Source organism: Mesitornis unicolor, unplaced genomic scaffold (genome assembly GCF_000695765.1).
Source record: "Mesitornis unicolor isolate BGI_N332 unplaced genomic scaffold, ASM69576v1 scaffold19362, whole genome shotgun sequence".
Taxonomy (NCBI): Eukaryota; Metazoa; Chordata; class Aves; order Mesitornithiformes; family Mesitornithidae; genus Mesitornis; species Mesitornis unicolor.
In genome coordinates this window covers 13,228-24,821 of record NW_010171445.1, presented here as the reverse complement: position 1 = coordinate 24,821, position 11,594 = coordinate 13,228, and the positions used below count along the sequence as shown (strand labels likewise).

Below are 11,594 nucleotides of genomic sequence, written 5' to 3'. Positions count from 1 at the left end.
ATCCTCCCACACTCAACACTCGGGGTCTTGGGTATTATTATTACTTTTGTTTTGGGGGATTTTTTGGTGGTGGTGGTGTCTGTGTTGGGTCAGGTTTTTTGTGTTGGGTTTTTGTGTGTGTTTGTGTGTGGAGTTTTTTAAATCTTTTGCTTATCTGACAGCAGAAATGAGGAATAATCTTCCCTGTCCAATTTTATCCAGAAATATAAAGTATTCAAAATATTACCAACCTACATAAAAGATGAAGTGTACTGTGGGTAAGTAAAAGCAAAATATTGTTTACAGAGCTATTTTGCTAACTAAAAAAGTTATATTGAGATGTATAAATTAAAGCATAATTCTACTTGATGTGCAGTCACAATCAGTGTTCAAGTGCACAAAGCAACAGAAGGAAATGTAGTAAAAGTTCTGTTCTCTGTAGCCTAAGTTAAATACTTTACTCCTACTTTGTGCAGAACATTAGAGGAACGTAAAAGAATTGGAGGGATTGTTACGATCGACAGCTCCCCGTTTCCTCCACACAGTTTACAGCAGTTCGTACAAACCTGGAGGGTATAGAATGTGCTTAGTGCAGAATGATTTCTTTTGTAAAGCATCAAGCCAAACCATCCCAAATCTATTTGGGTTGTTCCAGAACAACAGGTGTAAGCGATACAGACCAGAAATTTGCTTCCTAGCTCCTGCAAAGAGCACCTGCCACAATGTCCATGCACAGATTGTTTGAACATCAGCACTGGAGACTGCTGAAGCCCAAGGTCTTTTCAAAGTAGTGGTGTTTAAAAGTAATGCGTTAGTGAAACAAGGCTTTAGGAGTCAAGAGAAACAGGGAGAACTGTACTTCATAAAATACCTAAAGCAGGTCCCAGTTGGAAGCACAATTAAAAAGAAAGCCCCTTAGTTTAGGGAAGCACTGAACAAGCTCACACACCTAAAGCTGACCATCTATGTTTTTATCACTGATCTTTGCAGTTTACTTGCACGTCCACAACTCCAACTCTCATGGCAGTCTTTAATATATCCTATTAAATTATGTACCTTTGACATCCTCTGCAAGAAAGGAACAGTTGTCAGAAGCTGCTGTAACTGCTCAGCAAGATTGCAACAGGAGAAAGAGAAAGGTCAACAAGGCCAGTGGAAAGGCACTAGAAGTTAGAGTACACAGATGTTGGACAGAAAATACTGAACTGGACCTAGGATTATTTGCATGTGCTATGCATGATGTGATCAAAATTTACTTGTTTTCTCTACCTAAATGCTCCCCTATCCTGTTGAAGGCTGAGAAAAAGTAACTACCTCGCCTCTGAAGAAATCAGAGCAGGAGGCACTCCTGTGAAAAGAGCAGAATCCTCTGCGTGAAGACGTGTGAAGTAGAAGTGGTCACAAAGATTAAGCTTTGGAGAAAGAGAAAGGTATTCCTGACCCAAAATCAGCTGTTTCTACTGAAGTTAGCAGTAGAAAAATGTCCTTATATTCACCTCCATTGGTCAGAGCTTAAGTGGGCAGTTAACAGAGTAGTGTCACTGGGAACTGCAGCCTATCTGAATACTTTAAGACACCTACAGCAGCAGCCAAACAGAAGTCTGTTTGGAGGATTTAAGGCAGGGATGCAATACAAAAACTGTAGACAGGCTGGTACTTCTGTATGGTGAACACCTAGTTAAAAAAGGTTTTCCCCCTCTTGAAATACCCCAATCAGTACTTTTGGTACACATACCTCGAAGAATTCTCTCCTCATGGCAACGTAGAAAGTCCCAGATTCTAACAGTGCCGTCGTCAGAGCATGTAGCAAATTTATTATCCGTGGGTGAGAAACTGTTACATGAAGACACACAGTAGGGGAAAGAAGTCAGCATTTAACAGATTATCTATGCTTCTCAGACAGGGCAAAATTATACTGTAACGTGTTATACACTGAAGGATACACTTGAACATAGGAACTTTTAAGGGAATACAGTGCCCACCAAACGACACTTCATCACAAGACATGAATTTAGCATAGGATTACTATTGCATTGCAGTCCCCTGTCAAATGAGGAAGAAATCCAGAATTTCTTCTGAGCACTTTCCTATCTACAGCTGCACGTGGCAGCGCCTTCTCTGCAGGATCAGAAGCAACATCAATAGGATTTGGTAACTGTCACCCTAGATTTTCATGTCTGGTAATACCATAAGAAAGGGACGCTGTGTAGAAGCACACGAGAACAGTTCACAGGAAAAAAACTCCTCTTCAGCATCAGGTGCTTTGTAGCAGAGAAGCAAAAATAAGGGAAAGCTGGTCACAGGAAAACGCTAGCTCGATTAACTGTTAAAAAATGTATATCAAAACAAATACAACACTTATTGTAAAAGAAATTTGGAAAAAATCCCTCCTATTGCACCCCATCAACACCATGAAAAGAATGCTACAGACATAGAAGCAGCTTCCAGATTGAGCAGTCAATATTGCTTGATGAAAGTCACTGGAAAAGCAAAGAGTTATTTAGCCACGTGATTAGGGCCAGAGCATCTCCCACAGCTGACAGGCACTCACTTCCTTTCTGGTGCAGTGAGAGACCAGGAGGGAGCCCTTATGAAATCCTAGACCTTTATGATAAGGAAAGGGCTTAAAATAGTAGAGAAATTCAGTGTATGGCCATGATAGTCAGACAGTAACTGAATCCAATGTAAACACTTCTCATAACCAAATTCTGGCAGAAAATGCTGCACCCTATCAAAGGAAAAATGGTGACTTTAGTGGCAAGTGGTTTTGTGGCAGTGAACCTTTATCACCAAGGGCCAGCACCTGAACCCAAAGAAACACTGCTTTAGCTTCATTTGGGATCTGCAGTTTCTCTTCAGGCTTACTTTAAAAACATTTCCATATCTCGCTAAAGATTATGTGCAGGTTTGCTTAAGAAACATCCTTCATTTACATCTTACTGATAGTATCGCTTTAGGTTCCATCTTTTATATAAATAGACATTTGCACAACTGAGGCATCACCACTGAACCAAGAGAATATCCTACAGTCTTCTTTCAATGGCTCGCTTAGTTTCAAGCTCGAAGAACCCATTCGGTATTAACATTAGACTTCTGTATGTGGCAGTCTGCGTGGGTATTTAGTACTACTGGAAGTCTTGGCTTCACCGAGCCAAGCAGTTCTTCACTTTATTTAGTGTTTCGTTATTTTGTGAGAACTATGCAGGTGTTTTATTACTGAAGGCTTTATATTTTATTCAGTTAGATTATTAAAGACTGAATTCTTTATTTGGAATGAAATTGTCGTCTTACACAGTGCGTATAAAAAAAAGGAATAACTGATACACATCGTCACCATATAAAATTGAAAAGAATACCAGTGCAAAATGCGGCAGACAAATACATCTCTAACATATTGCAGAGGCGGATACTGGGACAATACTAATTCAGAAAGGTGCCAGCAAAACGGTGAGAAGGTGGAAACAAAAGAAAATACTGTGTTTATGTGGTGCAGGAAGTTTCCCAGAATCTGACAGAACCCATGCATTTCTGCACCCAGAATACACTTAGAGAACAGTCTAATCATGGCAATAGGTACTACAGAAAATGGTATATTGTGTATAAACCTGGCCTCTCTAATCGCCTCCTTATGTGCCTGGAACATCTTGACGTTGTTCATGTTGGACTGCCAGTATTTCACATATCCCCCGTGGTCTGCTGTCAGCATCCACATATCATTGTGTGACCAAGTCATAGCCCTCACAGGGCTGTCGTGAGCCTGTGAATTCAGAAACAACATTTCTAGCAAACACGTTCAAATACTCTCTGACCCACACAAACATTCAAGTTCCTATTTAATAGAAAAAATTCCCTTACTCTGTATACAACGGTCTGCTAAATAATAAAGAGTATTTGCATTTTGCTTCCAAAGTGTTTCTTTATTATTACAAATACTCATAGTATGTTCTTGAGAACAGTTAGCATGGCACATGGAGATGGAATGAGAAGCATTAAATGAACTGTCTATAGCCACAGCCTGACACGGGGTCAGAGCAGAATCAAAAATAAAACACCTCTAGGGTTCCCATCACTGCACTTAGACCACAGACCCACGATGAGCAGGGTGAAGATGTGTTCTTAAAACATGCTCCGAGACCAAGGAAATACACAGAAATACTGACAAGTTAATTTACCTGCAATATCGTTTCAAAATTAAAAGTCAGTCCGTTCCATAAAGTGAACTCTCCACTTGATGCACCAGTGACCAAGCGTCTCCCCTCAGGAGTCCACTGCAAAAGAAAGATTTAACCAAACTGTGCAAATAAAACATTCCAGTATTTCTTCACAATCCTGCAAGTAAATCATAAGCTTCTTCCAGGGAATCCACAGAACTGGAATTTACTGACTTTCTAGAGGATGTCAGACAGACAAAACATGCAGAACTATGCCAGAGGGCTTTTGACTCTTGTAACAACAGGACAAAGTCCAGTGTAAAACCATTGGAAAAAATCCAGTTGTTGAAAAGAAACAGCTTATTGGCACCACTGCATGTTTAGAACACAATATCCATACTAACCAATACTGTCAACGTCACAGAAAAGTTGTTAAAAGATGCTACAAGAGTCAAACATTAGAGAGACCAAACTGTCTTCTTTTTCCTGAGTCAAGGTATTACACATGCACCCCAAAAGCAGGAAGTGCACCTCAAACTCAGAGCAAGAATTATTCTGTACTCAGACCTCGCCATTTAATTTCCTAAAACTCTCCGCAATGACCGGACGCAGAAGTAGACCATACATTCCACAATGAAATTTTATTTGGAAATGTTTTAACTGCTATCTTGTTTCTTTCTTAAGATTATCACTCTAATTTACATTTAAGAAAATCCAGCTGAGTAAATCCATCGCTATACTCACCCTGACAACAAACACTGGGCATTTTACTTTATTAGTAGATGTCCGAACAAATTTTGTGGTTACGGCATTCATAGGGTTGTTGAGCATTCCTATAGGAGGGACCAACTATAAAAGAAACAGAAGATTTAGTCATGACATCTCCAACCAGAAACTGTGAGAAAAGCAGACACTCTCAGCACCCGTTTGTGGAAAAGCACGTTTTTCATTTGCAAGGATATTATCAGGAGTTTGTAGAAGAATTCATGAAGGACCATCTCAAACAGCCAGCACCAGCAACACCAAGAGCAGCGGTGCAAGCTCGGGGCTTTATGAGAGCTCTTATGTGCAAAAATTAAAAGCCCATCCAATTTCAGGTTTTCTTTGTGGACACGGATTCCAACAGAACCAGGTAATTTGGAGTGAAGATACCCTTCATAACTTTAAGGCCTCTTGTGGACAAAAAGGCAACCTCAGCCGACAGGCAGAATTCTTCCCATTTTCTGGACAATTTTTATCCACAGAACTGTACCAGGGAATAGAAAGATTTTACTTACATCATTATAATATCCCGCATCGGGCTGGATTGCTCGCATATCTCGCTGGTCTCTCTGCCATACTCTATTCTGGAAAGAGGAAAACAACTCCTAGTTCACACCACCACTAGACTTCACTGCTACACAACAGAAAACAAGGACCACACTGGCAGCATTTTAGAATAAATGCAGTTCAGAGACTGCTCTCAGGACACCTGCAGAATTTGTACGGCGTATTTGATTTGGTTTTGTTTTAACAAAAACAAGTTTAAGGGTGCTTATTTCTGCCACTGTAAAAGAGGTCCTGAACTATTAAAATTGCTCTTTTAGAATTAGTCCACTACTAACAGAATCCTTTTTGGGGTGCTGCTAAAATATAAGGATATGTTTTAAATATTCAGTGTTTAAAGAGATCTTAGAAGATCATTTAAATTTTTTATCACTGAGAAACCCTTCCAACTGCTAACACCTACAAGCTATAACTGTGCACTGGCCACAGCAGATCTAATCAATCTTGTCACGTTTCTGCAATGTTGCTGCTGAGATTCCAACAGCTCCTGTACTTACAGATTTGATTCTATTCTTTTTCTGAGCTAATATCCTATACTTGTACAGTAAATCTTGATAATAAAACTGTATTTCTTAAGAAATCAATACCATCTGATCGGGGAAGCTCAATAAGCATTTTTACAGAAACATTTCTTCAATAAAACTTCATTTAAGTTGTTCTGTATCTATTAATTGTACAGAAAGGGACTTGGAGAGACCGCAATGCAAGTCGCTGTGCTATTAAGCAAAATTATGAGAAAATGTTTTGGTGCCCTGGCTTTGGAGAGGAACAGTTAATGGTTTATATCCCGAAATCTCTATTTCAAAACAAAAATAAGAACAGTTACATTCTTTATAATGAGTTTTTACGTTCACTGAGAAGTCAGAACACACAAGACACTCAACTGCACTCCAAGCCGGGATTCCAAGATCGCATGTGAAAATGAGTGTTTACACAAAACACAAAATCGGCTGTAGAGATGTGCAGTTTTATTACCAAGGACCAAACACCTTCTTATTCATCCGACAGCAAATTCACAAGCGTTTGCTATTGTCTGAAAACGTGGCAGGAGATCTCCCAGTACTCCAGAGTGCTCTATGGACACCAAAAAGCACAGTCACAAAACGTCTTCTGCAACCAAAACAAGGCAATGAACTCACCTCCAGATACTTAATTACGGAGGGATTGTAGTCAATGGTCTTTCGATTCACAGCTTTTCTCATCCGCTTCCCATCAAACGTAAGCTGTTGCATCGCTTGCTGCTGGGCAAAATCCGGCCTCTTGTAGAAGAGCTGCCGAGGCGCCTGGTGCTGGAACCTCGGCATATGGAAAAATCGGGGCGGGGAGCCAATTTCTGTGGCCATGGCTATCCCGGGTCTGAAAGACTGCAAAAAAGATAACCCTGGGTTACTACATCATTGTAACGACAGCAATCCTGTACTGGTGTCTCCCCAACCCCAGTTTACAAGGATGAACAACTGATTCACCAAGTGCTGCTTGGGAAGAAGTATTTGTGGTTCCTATGAACAATTCTTATTCTTCCCCTCTGCCACAAGTGGTTAAGTACTTTGTTCTCCATCAAGAGGGATTTTGTATGGCAACAGATGGCTATAAGGTTTGCATTACCATCCCTCAACTTGAACTGTATGGGAAAAGAACGCCCTCAGGACAAGAAACTGTCAGACCCTTCAACAGAAGATGGCATTTCAGATTCAACATACAACAGGAAACACCACTTTAATTGCAAATTAATTTAACTATTAACAAGGAAAAAAGAGTTTTAAAGGGCTGCCTCAAAACCTTATTCTAGAACCTGAAAATCAAATTACATTCCCTTTACATAATTTATAGCAAATACACCGAAGATCACGTTCTACTTATAGGTATATTTTCAACTCCATTATCACAACATAAATGGATTATATGGATCAAGGACTGAGAAATGCAGCCGAACATCACATCCCCCCAGCAAGACCCGCTGAGACTGTTAAGGAAAAGTGAAGGGCAAGGAAAAAATATTTTCAATATTCAGACGTTTTTCTGGCAGAGGTAAATGAGTCCAAAACCTCATTTTTCAGTAAAATCCCTAAATGATGAGATCATAGCAGCCTCTTCACAGCTGAAAACTACAAAAGACACTGTCTTTACAGTATACGCTAACTTCAGACTAAGCAGGGATACACTGAACCAGTGAAAGCTCAAACTTAATTTTCAATTTGTACTCCCCCCTTCATAGTTTGAAAAAAAAATATTAAAAATAAAGTGGCACTGTCATGGAAAGAATGCAAACAGGCTGAGAAACCCTCCCTTGCATGCAGGCTGAAGTGTTTACAGCTTCAAAGTGCATTTAATAAAAAGAATGAAAATAAAACGGGCAGAGTTTTTTAAAAGCTGAAATCTGTCTGTAAATTCATGGATGTACTTCTCTATTGAGTTAAAACACTGGTATCATCAATCTGAAAGAGTCAAAGTAGTTTCAGCTGCCAGTCTTAAAATTTGATCTTGATTTTTTGGATCCCAGTAACTGAAAAATGTTTCCAGTTTTTAAACACCAAAATGAAGCTAAGACAGAAATGCCAGACGTAAGAGGTGTTTTAAAAGCAGTGCACAGCTTGATTCTTCAAGAGGTTCTTTGTAACTACAAGGAGCAGGCTGCCCTTTAAATATCAGACCATTTGTGGGCACAGGGCAGAGATCAAACTGCACAGGCTTTGCAAGCTAAAGCCACCACTAAACCAAAATAAAACCATTAGAGCCATCCTCTGTTCAAGACATTTGTTCTTTAAATGAGGCGAGGAAATTTCAGACCTTTGACAGGAAGAGCATCTTTGATCAGACCAGGAGGTCTAACAAGACACCATGCCCACATCCATACCACCACTGTAACACCACCGTTACTACCACTTCAAGCTTGTCCAAACAAGAAGATGGTAACAAAACTTCCTCATCAGGATGACAAATACCCCCCCACCACCTCGGATTCTCTTACAACTTGTCAGAAGGGAGCCAACTGTTGTACAGAAGTTTTGGGTGTTAAATCTCAAAGGTAAAATTCAACAGATAGTACTGTTTCTCTACCAGAAAAACCCCGAACAAGCTTCTTCAAACAAGCAACACAAGCTGGCATTAAATATGCAAGTCCATTAATAAAGTCTTTTTAGTGCAGTTTTAAAGCACATTCATTATTCAGAATAAAACAACAAAAAACCCCAAAACTCACCAACTAGAGAAAGTTTCCAGAACTGACCTCTCTCAAGTGTAAAGACATACGTTCCTACACCAAACAGTGCTTTAAAACAGAGGAAAAATGATAGCGTTTTCAAAGCCAAACATCTGTATTCTCTTACACGCAACGCAATAAATTTCAAGACCAAGGATGCACACAAGGATATATACAGAGGCTTCCAAACCCCACTTTAATCAGATAGTGATCGCCCATTTTTAAAAAGGGTAGAAAGGAGGACCCTGGGAACTCCTGACCTGTCAGCCTCACCTCTGTGCCTGGGAAGGTCATGAACAGATCCTCCTCCAAGCTGTGCTGACACACACGGAGGACAGGGAGGTGATTCGAGAGCCTGGCTTTACTGGGGCAAGTCCTGCCTGACCAACCCGGTGCCTTTCTACAACGTGGTAACTGCATCAGTGGACAAGGGAAGAGCTATGGATGTCATCTGTCTGGATTTCTGCAAGGCCTTTGACACAGGGGTAATGGTTTTAAACTAGAAAAGGGCAGATTTAGGTTTGATATGAGGAAGAAGCTCTTCCCCATGAGGTGGTCGATCACTGGCCCAGGTTGCCCAGAGGTGGTGCAGGCCCCATCCCTGGAGATATTCAGTGCCAGGCTTGATGGGGTCTGAGCAACCTGATCTGGTGACATCGTCCCTGCTGACTGCAGGGTTGGGCTGGATCAGCTTTAAAGGTCCCTTCCAACCCTTTACATTCTATGATTCTACATTTTATGTATTTGCAGGAAGACATTACACAAAAATGCCTTTTTTGAGAAACAATCCAAAGCAACAAGTGAATTAATCATTTATTCTCATCTTTCAGAAAACTAATCTCTCAAAGAAAATGTTCAGTTACTAACACAGGTAAATAAAGCATGAGCTATGTGTGATACAGATCAATTTAGATTGGATATATGTAAAACTGTCACAAGTAGTGTCTAGCTTACATTAGCATAAATAACAGCCACTTAACTTGGTATCAGCAAAAGCTGTTTAAAAGGTGACAAAGGCATAAACATGGTAATTACACCTCATCAGGCCTACAGACCCTTCCAAGTTCATGATTACAAGAAGACAACACGTAACATCACAACGACAACACCACCACAAGGCAGATGACACAGGATGAGGAAAACAAAGGGTTTATGTTCTGTTTGTGCTGTTTCCCCAACGTTTGACATCACTGCCTCTGTCACAAGAAGCCTCCTACTGCAGGTAAAAACTCTGCAAAAAAGACACCTCAACTGTAATGATTTTATCCATGTAATATCCCTATCCCATCTGCTTGCACACGTTATCTATAGATACATAGGAACAGACATTTAAAAAGTGTGTGTACGTGCATGTAGGTGTGTGTACATACACACTGAGTGAAGCTTCCAAAGCAGCTTTAGAAACAAAGGGGGATTTTTGGTACAGATTCAGTTATCAGATGAAACTGGAGCACTCATTTCCAAAGTCCTCTACTCCAGTCAGACAAATATACCCATTTAACACTTATCAGTATCCTACTCCATCTTTTGTTGGGATACACCAATGCCTCAACAGGCCCTCTCCTTTAGATCTTCTGTATCAGCTAAAAAGTGCCTGAATTCAGTGCACCTATATTTAAAGCTCCTGCTGTATTTGGAACAGAAGTAGAAACATGCAAATGAATATTTAAGGACAAGGTGTAATCCAGAGTAGGAACATTTTGTATTATAAGCAAAGTACCAAACTTCGGTTTTATTTTAGAGCCCATCACCAAGGGTTTAAACAGAAGACTATTTTTTCCCTAATGCACAGAATGAGAAGCAACAGCTAGGTTTTTCCAACACCAAGCATAGGACAGCTCTTATTTTAATGTTTCTGTATAGAAATGGCACGAGTTAATTGCTATTCTCTTCCTGTTCGTTATACTTTTATTACAATTTGAACTGTGAATTGAATTTTTGCATGCTATTACTTCATGCATCCTTATTGTTTGTAACACAAACATGACTTTGCAGAGAGCTAACCCTCAGCTGTCTTGTTTCTGTCCCACCAATACCCCTTCAACGCTGACTAGGTGTCACAGGTTTGGGGGGTGAATGTATCTGGGGATATACAGAGAATAGATCATGAATTCACTGAGCAAAGATAGAGCCATCCAGGAACACTGGAAAGTAAGGTAACTTGGCCTGCTTTTCAGCTAAGATGACAAAAGCAAGCCTGGAAAATGCAATCCAATTGGGGAATAAATGAAGGCAAATCTGACATGAAACTGAAGGCAGAATTAGAACCAGATGGACAAAATAAACCCCCACAGACAAGTCAAAAGAAACACAGTAAGAGTGGGAGACTCATACTCCAGAAACAAAAATACTAAGGAAGAAGCTCAGACAGGAGAGAGTGAATGAGAAACCTGACAAACAGACACAGGTGAAAAAAAAGGAGAAATCAGAAATAATTTAGCTGAGAAACAGTCGAGCAGAAGAAACCGTACAACAGAACTCAAGGACCTTGTGATAGCACCTGAGATATCCAATGCTGTTCCTTAACCATCCGCAAACACACTTGCAGCAGAGCAAGACTTTTCACTGGTAGCATTCCCAACAGTGCCATAAGGATGGCAGGTTCCTAACGCTGCTGAGTAATCAGAGCAACGTGGCTACAGAACTAAGTGAAAAACAAAAACAAACAAAAAAAGAGGATGACCTTATCCCAGGGCAGCCTGGTGTGACAGATACATGGACTTGTGGAGTTGGTTTGCTTTTTAAAACAGTAAGTTTTGAACATTGACAGATTTGGACTTTGCTGTCTGAAATCATGCAATCGAAGCAGTACACAGACAGCTTCACTAAATCAAAATGAAACAAACTGGGCTACTCAAGCCAAAATAGAAACACCAAAGCATCCTTCTACACTGGCTTAATCAGGTAACGCTTTGGCAAAAAGAGTCATGACTTATATT

General features: G+C 40.2%; 1 protein-coding gene across 1 annotated transcript; it reads right to left on the bottom strand.

The window, feature by feature from the left end:
- Nucleotides 1-3,227: 3,227 nt before the first annotated feature.
- On the bottom strand, nucleotides 3,228-6,818 carry LOC104537224 (pre-mRNA 3' end processing protein WDR33-like). The gene is given in 7 exon segments (XM_010180044.1): nucleotides 3,228-3,311; nucleotides 3,313-3,357; nucleotides 3,359-3,736; nucleotides 4,152-4,247; nucleotides 4,875-4,979; nucleotides 5,408-5,476; nucleotides 6,596-6,818. Coding segments are annotated over 7 exon segments (981 nt in total). The 5' UTR covers nucleotides 6,800-6,818.
- Between the last annotated feature and the right edge of the window lie 4,776 nt (nucleotides 6,819-11,594).